Source organism: Rhodnius prolixus, unplaced genomic scaffold (genome assembly GCF_049639745.1).
Source record: "Rhodnius prolixus isolate KJV_2025 unplaced genomic scaffold, Rpr scaffold_8, whole genome shotgun sequence".
NCBI lineage: Eukaryota > Metazoa > Arthropoda > Insecta > Hemiptera > Reduviidae > Rhodnius > Rhodnius prolixus.
The window spans coordinates 33,095,650-33,116,411 of record NW_027411593.1 but is presented as its reverse complement, the minus strand read 5'-3'; the positions used below and the strand labels follow the sequence as shown (position 1 = coordinate 33,116,411).

Genomic DNA, 20,762 nt, shown 5'->3' with positions numbered 1-20,762 from the left:
ATTCCTTATCGCTTAATACGCACTCCGTCTGCAGTATTATAGTAAGCGAACTCTGCCAGGAGGTTGAAAAACAATTCCAAAGACTGGCATTACTAAAAACTAGAAACATGAGAAAACTGATCATAATTTAAATTTATTTAAACAATTCAAGTCAAAACAGTTCATTTGGATTACGTGATCATCACCGCCTGTAATTAATGTCACGATTATAATTTCATTTAACCATTTCAAGTTTTCAAAAACAATTTATTTGAACATTTTAATGTAGAATGTAGAATTACCTAACTAACTATTTTGTGAGTGTATTTTTAAACGTAGAGTACTGCGACCAAAATAGATCTGGGGAAGCTTAAAAAGAGAAGAGAGAAGAGGATATTCCACAAAGCAAAGATACTGAAAAGAAACAATATTAATTTTATTGCAACTGTATATAATCCATTCAATTCTTTTAGAATTAATATAAAACAAAAAGTTAGTAAATCACTTTGTCAATCATTATCAGTGTGTTGTTAATTAAATACAATTAGGAAACTACGATGTAATATTACATAAATAATAAATTAATGAAAGATTAAATAGTTATAAAACTATTTCCAACATATTTAGAAATTTAATATTTCTATTAATTTAATTTCATATAAAATACTTCATAAAATCGATTTTAAGATATTTTTTTTTGTTTTATGTTACATATTTTTGTTACGTAATTAACTATTTTTTAGTAAGTTCGGTTTTTCAGAAAATTAGTGTAAATTTTTGTTTTTGTTTCATTTTTACTTTTTTTTCTATTACATGAAAATAAAAGTAATTTATAATCACAATGTACTTGTGGATAAAAGACTCTAACATCTTCAATTTAATTGAAGATTTTACTCTCGTGCAATTTGTGATTGAACTGAACCAATTTTTCAAGACTTGCTGCTCCCTTAATTAAATTTAAACATAAAATGATAAAATTGAAATAATATATATATAACATAATAAAAATCTGCAAAAAAAGAACTATTTTTCTTTAAATCTTAAGGTAATTTGTGATTGTAACATCTAAAATAGCAATTGCAGGTACTTAATATTTTATTATTTTAATTAAATTATTGCACGCAATATGGGAATGCATTCTAAATAAAAGTAACTATAAATATGTTTAATTTTAATTTTATGGAAAATTACTACTTACTAACATACCATTTTTTGTTTTTTTTGGTTAATTTTTTTATTTTTTGTTTTTTAAATAAAGGAAGCCATTTTTTAAGTTTCATTCATTACGAAACTTAACTACAACAATAAAAGGCATTAACATGTAAATTAACAATATAACTTTCTACAATTTTGATTTTTTTTTCAAGTTTTCTTTTTTTACTTTAACAATTACATATATATTGTTCAACGGATTTGATGTGTTCTCTTTAAATAACAACAACGGGTCATTAATGATTACTTCATTAATTCAACAATTACAAAAACGATTCTTCAACAATTTTTATTTATTTGACAATTATTAATAATATTTTATGTACATATTGCAAAACTTTCAGTGTAAAATGGTAACAATTTTATTAACTCTTTTCACGAAAGATCACAAAAAACAACTTCAGTATTTATTTAAATATTAGTATTTAACTTTACTATTTCTTTTTCAAACAATTAAGTGGGTCACATATTCAATTGTGATACATCACTTACTTTATATCTTTAAAAATAAAACCAGCAATTCTTTATTTATTTAATGCAATCTCTATATATCAAAAGTACTGCTTGTAGAAAATAAACCATTGACACAAGCAAAATACTGATTAGTTTTTATTTCAAGTCTATTACTTTACCAACTTCTTCTCATTTTATTTTTATTTGGCAGATTTAATTATGTCGTTGAACTTGGACTGAAGTACCTCAATCCATTTATCTGAAAACATAAATACAAGTTTATGATTGCACATAAAAATAAAAGTTTCATCTATTCAGCAAAAATACCAGCACAGAAATGATGGTTCATTTTCACACCTGATTAGCATTAATAAACTTACAACAAACTATAAATATGCATCATAAAGACCTAAGACATGTCATTATTCTAGAAGAAGACCAAGTTATATGCGGCGGAAAAAAAATGATCTAAAAGAATGTGGTAGAAGTAAAAATAAAAAGGTAATTTGAAGAGTACAAACAGTCCAAATTCTTGAGGTTGATGGAAAAAATTGGTCCCTTTTAGTATTTTGATTGATAGATGAAAGATCAGGAAACAAATTAGTCGTTAATTAACCTTAGTGTAGGGAGCATTTTATTATTGCAACCAAAATGTTAAGCTTCACGTCAATATTCGAAAGCATTTATCTTGACAACTAAGAACACAGCGCAAGAGATTTTTGGAGACAGACTTCTGGAGATCAGCAGAGCACAAAGTACGTCCGACAGTGGTAAGTAAATATTATCTCAGATAAAATTTCTAAGCAGAGTTGAACTACAAGCGAATATAGAAAGATCAGGCCGAAAAGATGACAGTAACAAATCCGACAAATTGGAGGCTTCTCTTTATTCTGCTGACACAGACAACAACTAAGAAACTAATTCTAAAGATTTGCACTGCCTAGTGATTAGACGCCGTGGTAGCCGAGTGCTAAGAGGCGAGGCCCGTAAAGGTAACATGGTTGGATGGCCGGACTAGGCCTTGGATTTTATTTAATCCTTAATATGAAAACTTTATTGTGAAGTATGTTCGTTAGTCGCCTCTATCCACGACAACTAATTTGGTAGTTGGACTTAAAGCACGCCTGAAAAAGTAGGTACTGCTTTACTTTAATTTTACACTAGTAATTTGCCAGAGATAACAAGTGGAAACATGAATTATATTTGCTTAAAATTTCGAAAAAATAACTCTTTACAAACATATAATATATGATAATAATAATAATAATAAGGGAAGGGTTTAGCTATGCGGTTAGCGTACTGGACTCCCACGCGGAGGCCCCGGGTTCGAATCCAGCTGCTGACTCTTAGATTTTCTCTTCCTAGGAGCTTCTTACAGCTCACTGTTCCGGTGACGGACAGTGTTGTCTGTAACGAGAGAACACTGTCCGGAGGCCGGCAGTGCACTGAAAAAAGCTCCGGGCGCCAATAACCGTAGATGTTGACGCGCCTTAAATAATAATAATAATCGTACTGGACTCCCACGCGGAGGTCCCGGGTTCGAATCCAGCTGCTGACTCTTAGATTTTCTCTTCCTAGGAGCTTCTTACGGCTCACTGTTCCGGTGATGGACAGTGTTGTCTGTAACGAGAGAACACCGTCTGGAGGCCGGCAGTGCACTGAAAAAAGCTCCGGGCGCCAATAACCTTAGATGTTGACGCGCCTTAAATCATAAATAATAATAATAGATCACATAAAAAACGCCACACATTTTTTTTTTCCTTTATTTTGCTTACCGACATGTCATGTTCGGTGATAAATGCCGGTATTTCCAGTTGGCTGGGATGTATAACAGCATATAAGTATTCTATTCCTTGCAAACTTTGAACTTTTTGTTTTATAGCTGGCGCCATGAATGTTGTAAACCACCAAGTCATCATCTGAAAATAATTAAATTTAATCTAATTTTGTAACAAATTTCATTATTTCATAAAATGTGTGTGGCCTGCACATTAACAGTTGTTACACATAAGTTTCTAGAAAGAGTTATTTCTGTGAACCATACTCTATCCCTCTTTACTAACATACTATAAAATCAAAAACTAAAAAAAATATAAAATATTTATATTTTACTTAAAAAAATATAAAATATTTATATTTTACTTAAAAAAATATAAAATATTTATATTTTACTTAAAAAAATATAAAATATTTATATTTTACTTAAAAAAATATAAAATATTTATATTTTATATGGTTACTCATAAAATCTAATGTCAAAAGCAATAGACAGAGGAATAGACAATGTATACCACAATACCGAAAGTCTAGCTTACATGAAGCAAAGTCAAGACTCGTATTTGCTCGCAAATATCAAATATAAAATTTGAAAATCTGAGGGACTAATTCTTTTTCTGGTGGTATTAAACATGTATTGCCAACTTTGTTGAAGAAACATTTAAATTTTTAAAACTTTATTCTATCTTCACTTAAGGTATGTAAACTGATTTCATTCATACAATTTTGATAACACCCTTTTTATTAAGATCTTAAGAAAATGAGCGATAAGAACTTTTATATTACAAATAAATAAAATTAGAATTTTATATCATCTGCTCTATATTCGGCAAAATGCTATCTTGAATAAATAAAGAGCCATATCAACCCCAAAAATTATTGGCTTTGTTCGAGTAGTCTGAGGAACTTTATTTTAAAAACTTTTTGGTACTTATCTAAACAAGAACAGTTAAAAGCGCAACAATCTTACTCTTCAAACACGCCTGATCACCTCCCCTGATCTGATGTGTAAAACATCTAATTAATCTATGAATGTACCAGTAAAAGAAGTCCAACGATTTGGTAGCAGTAGTTTTTTATAGTGTATCTGTAAACCATTCGTACCATCACTATGAAAATAGAATTTTCAACAATATAGGACAAAAAGAAAGGGATTAAGATCTGTGGTTAGCGCATAATGGATTCCAACGCGGGGATCATAAGAAGAAGGTAGATTATGAATGTTAAATTTCTCCTACGACTGACTTATTATGGCCAGAAATTCTATTACGTGAAATTTCTTAGGCAATGAAAGGACAATATTACTAAAGATTAAGAGTACATGAAGAACTAGACCGTGACTTCCTTAACACACGGCTGTTATTATTTGACATTTAATATTCAATATTTAACATTTAATATTTAACATTTGGATTACAAGTTCTGTAAGAAAAGCAATAAATTAGTATTAAGCAACATTTTTAAATATGTTGCATTTCATTCATTCATTGAATTCGTAAACAGATAATTTAATCTCATCCCATTCTTACTTTAAAAGAAATATTCAAGTAATGAAATTTATTTGTACTACCCATAAGCGACCCTTGCGGCCTACTCGCCAACTATGTAGTCAAGATTTAACAATTCTTGCAACTGCATTAACAGTTAAATTAAATTAACGATGCAATAATGAGTAAAAATAAAAATAAAATAAAATTGTAAATAAAAATTGGACAACTCACATCCGAACCTCACGAAACTTTTTTTGATCAATTAATCCAATATGCATAAACTTTGAAGTTACGCTGATTTCATACGATCGCTACGACATGCTAACAAAGTAGTATTGCATTATTGTAAAACTAGACATTAAAACAAATGGAACTGTGTATCTAAAAAGCAAACTTCAAACCTGGGAATTAAAAAAAAAACGTACTTCCAGAGATCAGAATTGGTCTAAATCGCAATGATTTCATTTAAACAGTTAAAGGAGCTAAACAATTACATTCTTAGAGAAATACAGCCCAAAACCTGTTAAAGTGATTGAAAAACTGTGTGCACAAGGAGACGAATTGATATAAATATTCGAGACTTAAGTCTTTATTTTTTAAATAAGTAATTTTGTTGACTTAAAATTGAGCTCATACTTTTGTATCTTGGTTAGCTTTTTCCGTCACTTTTACCAACAGCTAGAGTGGTATTTCTTAATGAATCTGAAATTGTATGCTTAACTACATTTTTTTTTTTTTATTTGGTGGGAAATTTGCCAAGATTTTTATCACTAATTATTTTTGCAATTACTTTGCTTTACAGTTTTCTCTTCTTTCTTTCAAATATTAGATGAGTATTAATTGTAAATTAACACTTAGAATTGTTTACAATAATATAGTAAGAAAAAATTGACCTAATTTAGGAATAGTCATGGAGTAACAAATCAAAAGTGAAACATCTTTCTCTTTTCCGCTCTACTTGTATGTTAAACCAACTAATATTCAAAAATGTCCTTCACAACACATTATAGCAAAACTTTAATTTTCGATACAGTTACCTTGACTATCATACACATTAAAAGAGATTATTGATTGTTTAATAAAAAGTACGTTTTAAAAAAATTTAAACAGCATTAATTTCTGAGCCAGCATCTTATTTAGTTGAACAGTTACTTGATAATAATAAAATATGATTATAATTACTTCTTTTTTAAATCATTCAATAAATTCAAAATATACTATAACATAATTTATCTTACTAACAGGAACTTTACAATAAGATGATCGAAATATTATTTAAAAATAATTTTACTCACTTTGGTCCAAAAGGTTGGGTGTACAATATAAAACGCTTTTAAATTTTTCTTGTACCTAAAACAAAAATATAAATAGATTAATGGTAATCTATATTTTTTTATTTATTGTTTTATTTCATGAATATGTCTCAACAAATATGAATAATTCTCTTATGACCACTCTTACTGAACATAGATGGTGTTCATTCTTTTGCATTGATAAAAAATAGGATTTAAAGTAAATATTTTCAATTAAAAGACCTCTATTTCGCCTAAATACAAATTTTAACTCTCTTTGTGCTAATGAAAAAATTTTGCGACTATTTTTTGTTTCCTGGGCTATTATGGAAAACACGCAACCAACCGCTCTAATTAAATATTGTCTTTGAAGAAGAAGAATGTTAATTTAACATTCACTTATCTATCACCTTCAATGTTACATGTGTTAAAAGAGCTAATTATACTTAATAATTGTACTGTTTCAAGTATGCAGTATACATTCTTCCGTCTAGTGTGCAAATACTTGCCTAAACTAATTATTTTTATTAAGTAAAGTAATGCCTATTTTTTTCAGGCGGGCTTTACGTCCAACTACAGATTGGGTGTCATGGACGGAGGCTACTAGCATATTACATACTTTACTGCAAATTTCTTTTATTAACCATCCAATAAAATCCAAGGCCTAAAATCAAACCCAGTACCACACTACAGATTGGCTTTGCGGGCCTCGCCACTAACCGCTCGGCTACCGCGGTGCCTATAATTCCTAGTATTGCACCCTAATTTCTTATGTTATTTTTTAAAACTAAGCTACACTTTTCTTAAATAAAAAAAAGTGTTAAACTCCTAACGTTTAAAATGAATTCAATACTTTAGGAGAAAAACATTTAAAAAAAAAAAATTATACGTGGATGGAAAAGAACCTGAGAGAATTCTTTAAAGACAAATTTTTTCAACTCGTAATTAAGAAATAATAGTAACCATTATTATACAAAAATGAAATCAAATTATTCTTATACTTACTTATATGGTAGTATATTATAAACTTCTCTTAACCAAGTAAGTGATGGGTAATTTACATTTGAAGTATTTGTATGAAAATATGCAATTACATAATCACTTTTAACAAGAGGGTCCAACAAATATATCAGATATAACAAAGCCTGCAAAATAAATTAATTGATTTAATACACTTTTATTGATATTACTTAATAGTAAACTGTCGCGTTAATAGAAGAAAACACAACGGTAAAAAAAAAGAAGGTTTTAGAAGCTTATCGTTGTTAGTTAAGCCGACATGGGTCCGAAACAAAAAAAAAAATGTTGGAGAGAAGCATAATGGTGTCAAATAAATGTTTTTTTGGGAGCTTTATGGCAAAGCAGGTTCAAGAAGTCCGCTAAAGATATTTTTTTCCATTAATTGCTTAGGTTTTTCTAATAAGAAAATGATAAGGTAGAAAAACAACTTTTCTTATCAACCTCTAATAAAATGAATTTTGCGAAAATCATAGACTTTAAAAGAGTCACTAAAAAAATTGTAGGGATCAAGAACATCTAAGGTTTACATCGACACAAACTAGGTTAAAGTATACAGATTTCAAGGGATATAAAAATGTTCAAATTTATGGGTAGCAGTACAAAAACAAAATAAAACAAAAATTGCTTGGTACTGAAAAACGTGCTTGCATAAGTAAACAAAAAAATTATAAAAATTCAACATTTTCTCGAATTCTGATAGAAAAGAGAAAATTAAATGAAAACAGCAATGATTGAATAACGGGACTGAATAACGCCTAAACGGGTGGAAACAAAAATGCACAAAACCTATAACCAAAATTAAATCTGCACATTACTCAAGCTTTTAAATTAAATTAAATTCATAATGCAATTTTTTTTAACTTAATCTTATACAAAAAAGAAAAACCTTGAAATTGAAAAATGTAAATATTTGAGGATTTGCTCCGCAAATAGTGGTAGCATAGAATGTTTCATGGTAAAATGTAATTTTGCCGGTACAATATATACTTAAAATATTTATTACATTATTATCTCCTGAAAACATACATTATCTCTGTTAGATTACCCTGAGCTACCTGGATCACGCTACTCCTTGCACGTTACCGTGCAAGCTTTAATTCCTTCCCCATTTTGTATGCTATGTATTTATAAATAGCGTCGCGAGCTGGACGTCATGCCTTCTCACACTCTTTTCAGGCATTAAAGATTGAAATGAATAAAATCCACTACTGTTTTATCATTAAGTTAAGCAATAGGTAAAATAATAATAATTTATTATTAAGTTCTCTAAAAATGGAATATTTATAAATCGATGTAATGATTCAATATAGGTTTGAAAATAATAACTAAATTCAGGGAAGGAATTAGCTATGCTGTTAGCATATTGGATTCCCACGCGGAGGACCCAGGTTCGAATCCAGCTACTGACCCTTAGATTTTCTTTTTCTAAGAGCTTTTTACAGCTCACTGTCCGGTGATGGTCAGTGTTGTCTGTGTAACGAGAGAACACTTTTTGGAGGCCGACAGTGCCCTGAAAAAAAGCTCCGGGTGCCAATAACCTCAGATGTTTATGTTGATGAAAATAAAAAATAAAATTAAGCAAGGAATAGTTGTAAACAAAGTACAAAGATCTTGCTTATTTGAGAATTTTGAATTTAAATAAAATCTTAATTATATATTTTTTTAAAATTTAATTTGAATCCGTTTAAAAGTAGATACCAATTTTTTTTTTTTTAAGAAACATTTGTATTCTTTTAAATTTAGTGTCTATTACTGTATGTGCTCACAACTGGCTTCTCAAGTGCAAATTCTTGGGCATTGTATATATCATCATCTTAATTCTAATCCGTAATACATAAGTTCTATGATGTCCAACTAGGCTCACCATGTAATTAACTATGTACGGGTGTCTCATTTTCTCATGAATAAAATGTCTCTACAGCGTTGACAATAAATCAATAATCAATAAAGATATTTGCTAGAATGCTATAACTACACAATTACAAAATTTAATAAAGCAATTTTTATAGAAATGCATTATTACAACAAAATAAAAATAAAATATGATTTAAAAAAACATTTACCTTATCTAAATCTATATCTTTAAATTTAAACCATTTCCCAACAAAAACTATTACAGGCCTTCCAAAACGATCGACTCCGCTTTGATAAAGACACCCAATGCCAGACACTGCTCTTAAATCTTCTGTTTTGGCACGTCTCAGTAGTCTGTCATATCTGAAACAAGAATTTATTATTTAAAATAATTGAAATTCCAAAAGAGTTTAAGAAAGGGAAAGAATCTGATGAGCGAATAGCACCAGATTCTCTCATTTTAATACAATTTTAACAATTGACAGAATTGTAATTTTGGTACTCTTCGAAAGAGCTTTTTCTTTTAGTTCATGCTATACATGTTCAACGGATCATATTATATTTGATACTTTCCAAAAAATGTAAGGAATTAACTGAAGATCATAGCTTGAACACATCACGAGGGAGCACATGGTCTACAAAATACACTCGCTACGTGAGCAGAAGTACATACGACTCCTCATGTCAATCTTCTATGGCAATGCGTGGTGGAAGCAAGAGACTAAGTTTATCGAACTGGGTTTCTAGCTGGATTGCCTACTGTACACAAGTTTGAGCAAAAGCGAGAAGCCTCTCTGGCGGTGGTTTATGCAGGTTTCCTAGCGTTTGACTTGCAGGTTGGCGAACACCTTACGACTTTTCCAGAAGATAATTTTGCCAGGTGAGACTCATCAGAGCTATCGTGCTCTAAGTTCCATCGGTATTGTCGTATAGTTTACTTAATAAAGGTATATAGTGGAATAGTTTCACAACTGATTCATCTTGCATTTTATTTATTATAAAGAAAAGAATGGCATTTACAAGGTTAACTTGTACAAATACTACTGGACACAACCGTACAATCAGAACTACCATTTTCATTGTTTGGTTCTTTGAACAATAAAATGTAATATGCAGGTTATAGGAAAATTAATATTTATGATAAAACTAGATAATCTTTCATGTTTTCTCGTTCCTCTAGAATTTGTTTCCTTTACACTAAATTTCACACACCCAAGAAATGTGAGACTGGACACCCTTGCTTTTTCTCGCAAGTGTAATACTTAGCATTTTGGAATTTCTTTAAATATTATTCTGCTTTATTATTACATAATGTTCACCCACATATTAAGGGGGGGAAAAAATGTTTTAAAATGTCACCTTATTAGGTATGATTATAATTCAACTTTCACTTGACCTAAATTATATTTAAATTATATTTTGGCAATATTTACTCTGCCCTAGGCGAATTATTTCTCAGTTGACAATCAAATAAAGATGATAAATAGAGATAATTAATTGTAGTTACTATTGAGAGTAAAAAAAAAGGTATCTCACGTACAAATACTTCGACCAAAATATTTCTTCGTTTAAGTTTGGTAAAAATATTTTTAAAAAAGAAAATATCACGAAGTGCTGCTCATTAGAAGCAATAATGATGTGCTATATCTCAAACAGTTCAGCAACTGCCTTTTACATAGTAACAGCTGTTTCTAATCGCTTGAGCAGTACGTTTAAATTTCATAACGGGATATTGCAAATTTGATGCAAGTCTGATTGAATTTGAAGATTACACGTATCTTTCTGGGAGTTCACTAAAAGTACGAAGACTGCTTGAAAGCGGAGACTGACCGGAGGTTAATGGACAGTAAAATACAAAGAAAAAAAAAAGTGTGTGACAATGAAGAATCTAGATCAACAATAGCTTTTTCACTGTCAATGGCATTGTGTAAAAAAAAAAAACATATTATTATCTCACACACACTTAGTTAACATTGGTGTTCTTTGTCATGACTTTACCTTCAAATTTAACATTTACCACTTGATATTACCAGTAATTTAAGGAAACTATTGGATTTTACAGCCACGAATAGTGAAAGTTATTAACTACAAAAATTAAGCTGACTAATACCTAGTTTGGAAGGTAAGATTAATAAAGATTTCATTTCATTGCAATAATTATTCATTACTTGATGATCTTTGAGATAGTATGACTAAAGAGTCTTTTCATAGTGGGACGGACATATAGCCACTATTTGGTCGAGAAGTTGCCACAGATTTCCTATAAAGACCTTTTCAAAGCCATAATACATCTGTTGACCTTGATTCCCACTCTTTTAACGCCTTCTTGCATCTTGCAACCAAAACAGTGTATACTGTACTATCTTATCTTTTGCCTCTGCACTTTCCTTGGAAAGACAAAATCAAATCCGAAAAATTTTAAAACTCAAATTATGGTTTGCACTTCACACTGAATAGGTTCAAAAATACTTTCATCATAACTTTTAAAAAGATCCGCCTGCGATACAATTTTTAACAAAAGTTGGTATCTTTTTTTTTTTCATGTACTGAGAACATCAAAACAAGTATTTCAAGATAATACTCATTTTGAATTGCGAACTCCAGAAAAGTAGCTTTTATTAAATTGTCAAACTACGTATACGAGGTATGTTCAAAAAATAAGGTGAATTTTCAAATTTCGCGGGCTACGTACATTTGAATTTCGATTGTCTTTTTTTTTTATGTTGGTACACTTGTCTCGAACATATTTTCAAAGTTGTAGCTATATAGCATGTTTAGTTTGTATGTTAGAGGCATAAATAAGACAAGTGTTTTGCGAGTTCGGCGATTTTCTTCTGTCGAAAAAAATGGATCAACGAATTTGCATCAAATTTTGTGTAAAAAATGGAATTAAGTACTCAAAAACACTTGAAATGTTGAGAGTGGCGTACGGTGAGAGTACTCTGTGTCAAAAAAATGTTTACAAGTGGTACAAGCTTTTCACAGAAGGTCGAGAAGATGTGAATGACGACGCTCGCCCTGGACGCCCCAGCACATCAACAACCGATGAAAATGTTGAGAAGAATCGTCGAATCACAATTAGAGAAGTTGCTGAGGTTGTCGGCATATCGGTTGGCACATGTCCTGCAATTTTTTCGGAAATTTTGGGCATGAAGCGTGTAGTAGCGAAGTTCGTTCGAAAATTGCTGAATTTTGATCAAAAAAACCGTCGCATGAGCATCGCTCAGGAATTGTTGAATGACATTATCATGTCTCAGTCACCGTATTCACCAGATTTGGCGCCCTGCGACTTTTTCCTGTTCCCATGATTGAAGAGACCCATGAAAGGACGGAGATTTGCGACGATTGAGGAGATAAAAACCGAATCGCTGAGAGAGCTCAAGGACATACCAAAAAGTGCATATCAGAACTGTTCCGAGGATTGGAAAAAATGCTGGCACATATGTATTATATCTGAGGGGGACTACTTTGAAGGAGACAAAATAAAAATCGATGAATAAATAAATATTTTTTAAGAAAAGTGAAAATTCACCTTATTTTTTGAACACACCTCGTATGTGCCTTCACATATATTTATTATTGGAAACTTTCTATTTTTAGAAAAAGATGAATTAGGTTGTTGGAATTATTTAGCGAACAATCTTAGGTAGCTATCGATTAGCATAAATCATTTAGATATGTATTCTGGCTTTGAAAAAAAAAAAAGAAAAAAAAAAGTGAACCTTTATATTCCTAAGATTTTTGGTGTTAAATGTAAAGTTAAAAGTTGCGATGATATGAAGTGCAAAGAATTTTTTTAATTAACCATATCCATCTCAAGTAGTATCCTCTAAAGTTGCAGTTAAACTTTTTTCATTTCTTAATCGTAATACCTCCATCATCAGAAAAAATAAACGACAAAATCAAGACAACAAAGCTGGTGTTAAGCTAAATGAAATAAATGGCGATTTGTAGTTAAGGGGCGAGCAGTGAACAAACCGCCTGTTCCATGGGGTCGTAACTAGGACCGCCAAATGAGCGTAGCTTTATCAAAATGCTAAACCAAACCATCCCCTTCAGGAAGTAAATCCGTCCATTCAGTTGACGCAACTCAAGAAAAATTAGTAAACAGGATATACGTTTTAAAATTAGCTAATTTATTTATTGATTTTTTTTAACAAACTAAAATATTTATTATAGGATACGTAAATACAAGGAAATATTTCCAGTACAGGAAAAGAAAGAATTGCTGAACTTCTAAGTAAATGCGATCAGATTCTATTTTCATTTATACATAATATTGATGTGAGGGCTGACTCATAATTATTTGTCATACATTTCTTACTCGTCAAAATGAAGCGAAACTCAAGTTATTAATAAGAACCAAACACTCAAGTTCAACATCTATTTCTAACGCATTTATCTATTTCTTGCATATGAATCACTGTGGATAAATCTATAGAATAACCTTTGAACAAAATTAACATTTTAATTTCGTGTTAAATTTGCGCTAACCTACTTTCTTCTGCTAAATTGCCAGTTTTTTCTTTCTACAATTATAATTGCTGTAGTTATTAGACATTTTATTTTGCCCCTAAAATTAAAAAATATATATTTTTTTAACCAGCTTTAAGTAATAATTTGTTAATGAGAGATCTGGGTTACCAAAATGTGTATAGACTTTTATACATTTTCTTGCAACATAATCAACTTTATATTATAACATTGCCAAACAAGGACATTTTGAAACCCTATTCTAAAAGAAAACAAAAATTAGTGAACTGTTCCTAAAAGAATTATTTTGGCTAACGAATAAATGGAAATTTTGTATCATTGAACTAACCCCTAGCACTACTTAAATGAAGTATCGATTTCATTCAAATAAATATCAAGGTTTTTTCGACTTTTGTTCTTGTTCTTGAGCTAATCGGCTCAAAACTTAAGCAAAACTCTCTCAAACATGTACACAAAGATTTAAATACTGTTAGGCCTAAAGAAAGAAAACTAAATTCCTATAATTTGCCAAACATTTTCACATGAAATTCCCTAGAATTGGAAAAAAATGAGAATGTTTTAAGGGCACGCTCTTTCACTCCCACTATTCACTTACTTTTAAAAGAATATTTTAAAAAATCGAAATCGTAGTAACTAAAACATGTTATTCCATTTTGGTAATATGTTGTTACTGGTATGTCAACTTCTTTCAGCTAAATATCAAGGTTTTTTGCTATTTTCATTTATTTATTTTTTTAGTTTTGTTCCTGGGCTACTCTATCCATTACTGTCTCATTTCCTACATACACAAAGGTCAATGTTTACTTCATCGTACACTTAGCAAGAGGAGGTATTGTTGATAGTGTCCAGTTTCTGAAATTGAATTTTTGCAGCAAATACATGTGGCCCCCCTGAATACGAAAAAATGTCTTTATCTCTTTCCCATTGATTCATTTTGTAATAATTATTTTTTTTCTGAGCGAGGACTTAAGAGCATTTATTTGCTTTAAAGATTTATAGTAACAAATGTATGTTAATTACAAATTATTTCAAAGAAATCAGTTTAGCGAAAAATAACTTTTTAAAAAAATTCATTCCAGAAGTAAAGATGTATTAATAATATAATATTAAATTATTAATACGTATTAATTGTTACTAGGTACATATATTTATTTGAAAAGAAATATATACATATAGTTCATCAATATTTACTGGCAAAATAAATAAATATTAAGGAGAAGACCTTGCTCTCCTTGACTGATCACTGACCGCATTCAGCAACTTTTATAGCTGGCAACAGTTCTAGGCTGTCATTTAATAGACATTAAATTTGCCATGCTTGCTTAGCATCTGGGTCAGCTGAAAGTTGATCTCAAGATCAAGCCGATACTCCAGTAAGAAATTATTTTGTCAGAGCGCTAATGATGGAGGATCTTCCAGGACTTCCAAGCTTTTACTTCTGGTACAATTCTTTAAACCAGTGGTCGGCAACGTTTTTTTATAAGTGGGTAATTTTTTAATTTTTTTTAACAAAAAGTTTTGTTGGTGGATCACACTTCTATTTTAGATTACATATTATCTAAGAGAACAGAAAAAAAAAATTACAGATGGGTTAATCCAATATTTCTTAAAGAGATAATTACAAATTTATTATCATCAAATCCTTATTTATAACTTTAAAGAGATCACAAAATGTTAGCAGAAAAGTACATATTTACGAGGGTCGTTTGAAAAGTCCGTGCAAAGTCAGAGAGATAGCACTACTGGCGCGTATCGAGGTTATGTTTAGTTAGTAGCATCTCTTGGAAGAACACACACCAAGTTTCAGCCAGATCGGTCTATTTCTTTGTGTTAGGCATTCGTTTGAATCGAGGAAGTCGAGTGATTTTCAAATCGTGTGAAGTGTTGCAAGGACGGTTTGCAGCTGTTTCGTCACTGTGGATGAAACATGGATACATCACTACACTCCTGAGACCAAAGTACAATCTAAACAATGGGTTACCAAGGGGGAATCTGCGCCAAAAAAGGCGAAGACCGTTCCTTTGGCCGGATAGATTATGGCGACTGTCTTTTGGGATTCGCAAGGAATAATCCTCATCGACTATCTGGAAAAGGGTAAAACTATTACAGGTGCATATTATTCATCGTTATTGGACCGTTTGAAAACCGAGCTGCAAGAAAAACGCCCACGATTGGCCCACAAAAAAGTCCTTTTCCATCACGACAACGCACCAGCTCACACCTCAGCAGTTGTGGTCGCAAAATTAATGGAAATAGGGTTCCAACTCGTTTCACATCCCCCCTATTCTCCAGACTTGGCTCCCTCGGACTACTATTTGTTCCCCAATATGAAGAAATGGCTGGCGGGAAAAAGATTTTATTCAAACGAGGCGGGTGATTGCAGAAACGAATGGCTATTTTTCAGACTTGGACAAATCCTATTATTCGGAAGGGATCAACAAACTAGAGCAGCGTTGGACGAAGTGTATAAGCCTAAAAGGAGACTATGTTGAAAAATAAAAAAGGTTTACCCCAAAAAATTAAGTAGTTTTTATTTTTGCACGGACTTTTCAAACGACCCTCGTAAAACTAGTACTCGTTTGCTAATAATAGAATTTCATCACATTTTGTAACACATCTCCAATATAAGCACACTTTAATTCGATGCCGAAAATACCTACCGATCGTCGTAATTAAGAATTGTTTACGGGGTCACTAAAAGTTTCCCAGTGGGTTGCCGAACACTGTTTTAAACTATCGCCAGGACATTCTGTGTATACCTCATACTCTAACGGTAAATGTTGGGCTTCTTTAGTTCTTACTGCTTCTTATTTCTGGCTAGACCAATCTTTTAACCAAAGTGAAATGTACTGGTGATTGTTGCTAAGAAGACGCCAAAAGTTTCTTCCAGATATAGGTGCCATAACTTCTTGATAAATCCGTAGATATTCGGCTATCAGTTTTAATTTTATATTTTTTTTTTCATCTTTTTGTGGTGTATTCTTTTGAAGCCATTGTACATCTTTAAGAAATGGCGTATTGTTCAGTTTGGTTACTGGTATAGTGTTATACATGACAGAATCTTTGTTCTGGCATTGCAATCATTTTAGGCGTCTTAAACGCTGCCGACTTGAGCTCTCTCCCTCATCGCTGTAATTCGTAAAGATAGCTGTATGGTGTGCGTGTTCTAATAGAACCCAAACATAGTACGATTTATCACCAAACGATTATCTATTACTTACATTAGTCACTTTAACAGAATATATTATGTTATACCAATTTGTAGAATTATTTAAAAAGATTTTTTGGCTTAAATAGCACTGTAAGAAAATAAACTGCACAGAGACGATGTTCACTGTTCAAAGGCCAGAGTTTAAAGATCCAATAAGGATCTAATGCTACCGAATCTAGATAATTAGAAGGATTTAGATGTTATAATAAATTATTCCATTAAGGTCCATAATCATTTAATCTGAATTTTGAAGAGGAATATTAAGCGTCATATAAACAAATTAAGATTAATGGCTCTGCTGACATGATTTAATAAAAAAAATTAAAAAAAAAGAAGAGGTTAAAGATATTATTTCCGGCCTAATATCGCTCTACTAACTGCTTAACATTTAAAGAGCAAAGATTCAGACCAGATCTCTGTTCTATTCATTATTAAACGAGAAACGGGCAAGAGATGCTTGTTTAAACAAATTTAATTACATATTTTTTTTTAAAATACTAAGCGATTCTTCGTAAGCAAATAGCTTTCCACAGAATCTTTTAATGAGTAGTGTTTTAAATATAATAAATATTCAAAAGGACTGTCTTAGTTTTACTTTTGTGGGCAGTATTATTAATTTTATTTTATTCTTTGGCATTAATAATTATTATATTATTTTCCATTTTGCCATAAAAATGTATAAAATGTGTCTGTAATGCGTTCAAATAAATAAATAAGTAAAAAATATTTCCATTTTCAACTATCAGGTAAAAAATGCACACCCATAAAATTATGTCTTTTAATTGTTAAGTACAAATTCAAAATGAGGTAGGGGGGCCATAATAATTCAATAATTACAAGGATCAGATGATTCATAAAATTATAACTCCTCGCAACCTTAATTTTCATAGCACTAAATGAAATCTTTGTTCTTCAAAACTGTGTCAATGGAAGTGATCTCATAAACAAAATGGCAAATATATATGTAGGTTTTATTCTCCGTGTGCACTTTTATAAGCTCGTACTATTGTCTCTGTAAATTCAATAGTCTATTGTTTTTAGATTCAATGATCCCTTTAAGAAGGTTGAATAAATAGTTGTCTGCAGTATAACACGTTTTGTAAATACTACCGCGATATACGTGATCTAAAACTGTTGCTTTTTAATTGGCAGGTTTTATTGAGCTTAGATTAATTTGGTTTAGGTATAATTTATTTCCGAGCTCCAAAAATAATAACTGAGGGCACTTGTTTTTAGGGAGGACGGAAACGTTAAATCCCGAGTTTCTAAATGTTTTGTTGCAACTCCAACCTCTCTCTATCAGTGCAAAAATCATCCACAAACCTCAAAAAAAAAATATTCGCCTTTGATTCTACACATTTATTTAAATAACCAAACATACCAGCCACAATCAAACCGAAATTGATGTTTTACATCAGTTTACACAGTTTTACTAAAAGCTTATTTGCGTTTTTTTCCAAATGTATAAAATAACCTTCATTTAATTTGAAGGATATGAAAGAATGTTATTACGTAGAAAATAAAACAACTAAATATGTAAATAAAATACAAGCTTATTATTAAATAAAATGATTTTATAAAAAAATATAAATTTTGTAAACGTTTGTTAAATTTCCTTCGGATATTTACACCTATTTATTTATTTAAACAAAAGTGATTTTAGAATCTCATGTAACCTACAGTTGCAAACGCATTTTGGGACCAAAACAGTTATCAAGGTTTGAAATATAAAATTTTATACATAAGTATGTATAATAAAATAGAGAAAATGTGCACAATTCCCAATTATAGAAGTTTACAAAATGAATTAGACAGGGGAAGATTTTATTTTTATTTTATTTATTTATTTTTGCAAAAATCTTGATAAAAAAGGACATGTTTTACGATTGCAAGAAATAAAAGGTGTTATTTAAAATGTGTAACTCGCAAGGAAAGGTAGACAACGCGTAAATATTTTGGATTAATAAGCGTTAACAGGGTTAAATTTGTAGAATTCATGGTAGTTGAATATAAGTTTACTGTTTTATTGTACAGTTTATTGCCAATTTCAGTATTCTTTTTTATTTATTTTTACTAAGCTTTCCTCAAAAGGAGAACTAGGTCATCTCCAGGGCTTATTCTAATTTATTAACAATTATACATTTTCGTAAAATGTTAGTTGGAATAGAACTGTGTATTGAATACAAAATAACAGTTACCTTTAAGGTTAAAACATAGTTTTAATGCTACGTAAAAGTGCAACCATTACTTTAAATTAATCAGAATAAGCCATAAAGATGATGTATGTATTCCATACGCGAAAGATTGGCAAAGTAAATAAATAAAAAATAAGTTATAAACTGGCAATAATTTTTCTCACTTTAATATTTAATCCTTATAATTCAATTAAATCTAAACCAGTTCTTCCTAATCTATATGATAAAACATAATTAACAATGGAAGCTGCCTAATTATTTTATGGCACATGCTCATTGTAAGATAAGGGAAAAAATCTTTTATCGTTTAAATTATATGTTTCTTAAAAAATGAATTAACATTTTTAATTAATTGTATATGAATATATAATTAAATAAATAATATTACAATTCTCTTCCAAGAAGCCTTCAAACAGCTCATTGTAATCTGTAAAGAGAAAAAAAAAGGTCCGGGCGCTAATGACCTCAGATGTGGATGCGCCTTAAATTTAAACAAAAAAATATATATATATAATTCACAAAAACTACAAGGCATTTTCGAAGTGATTTACATATTTAATTGTTACTTGTAGAAATATAATGTGTAAGTATTCAGATGAAAAACAATAAGTAGCGAGGGAATATTTTGCATTGATAATTACATTCTAAATTTAAACCTCAACTTTTTTACTTCCTAAGAATTATTTACGCAATTACTTTTAGAAATGGAACAGCAAAATAGCGGGAGCAGATTTCACTAAAATATGAAGTCTCTTAATTGAATTGTTACAAGAAAATTTGACCGATTGATAAATTTATGAAATAGATAACTTATATTATTTAATTTATATTAAGTATTTTATTAAGTTCAGACTCTGCTTCGTGTAGTAGTAGTTATCGATTGGAAAGGGCGTTTGCCCCGAAATCGATCGATAGCTACACACAAATGATACAGGCTGTCTTGAAAAAACATTTTTAAGTTTATCACCACTGCGAAACAAACAACCTGAACAACTTTTAACTAAATTGGCCAGATATCCTGAATTTACCCAGGACGTTCTCTTTTAGATGTTGCTAAGGTAGGGGGAGTAAAAAATACATAACACGATAAGTAACTTCGTAGCTGTAGTGTATACAGATAAAAACGTCTTTCTTCCGTATCAAGTTTTGATACAAAGCATTCTAAGGACCCATTTGGGTTATGCAGCAGGTACTGTCCTGTGAAAGATATGCTAAACGGGGATGGATTCGAGCTGTGACGTTTTAGTGTTCCATTTCAAATCAGTAACGTTTGATGGAATTAGGAAATTCAAAAGTTGGAAAAAGTAACTATGAAAGGTTTAAAGTATAAAGGACGTCAGACCACCGATCGGGACACTCAACTACATTCAAGCATTGCATTCAGTAATTCAGAATATTCATTCTTGCACACTCTTCATGATCTCTACTCGTTACTCATTTTAGACATTTGTTTTTAGAAATTGTTTATACTTAGTTTAACCCAGTAGTTATTGTAATTTGCGCTCGTTCCTAAGATAGTGTTAAAGCTAGCCATTTATCTCTTAGAACTACTACCTTCTATTCTATTCAGCCCTTCAGCCTTCCTAATCAAATCCAATTCTCCGCTCGTGCCTATAAATTAATACCTACTTAAAACTCCTTTTCGTGGCTATTCTTATCAACATCAGCCTCACCTACAGCTAACTTCACAAGTTTTAATAATATGACAAGACACTGAACCTGTACCGCAGATCGTACGGTATAGTTTCTCAATCAGCCCAATGATGATACCGAGTCAAGTTATCAA

The 20,762-nt window shown here is 30.7% G+C and overlaps 1 protein-coding gene across 4 annotated transcripts in view; it reads right to left on the bottom strand.

The window, feature by feature from the left end:
- Positions 1–391: 391 nt before the first annotated feature.
- Gdap2 (ganglioside induced differentiation associated protein 2) overlaps positions 392–20,762 on the bottom strand; it is a 54,091-nt gene continuing 33,720 nt past the window's right edge. For all 4 annotated transcript variants that reach the window (XM_074122460.1, XM_074122462.1, XM_074122461.1 and 1 more), the window contains 5 exons: positions 9,286–9,439; positions 7,208–7,347; positions 6,206–6,260; positions 3,420–3,563; positions 392–1,903 (listed from right to left, as the gene is read on the bottom strand). In XM_074122460.1, the coding sequence (XP_073978561.1) occupies positions 1,862–1,903; positions 3,420–3,563; positions 6,206–6,260; positions 7,208–7,347; positions 9,286–9,439 (535 nt within the window). In that variant the 3' untranslated portion in view covers positions 392–1,861. The remainder of the gene's footprint in view (positions 1,904–3,419; positions 3,564–6,205; positions 6,261–7,207; positions 7,348–9,285; positions 9,440–20,762) is intronic.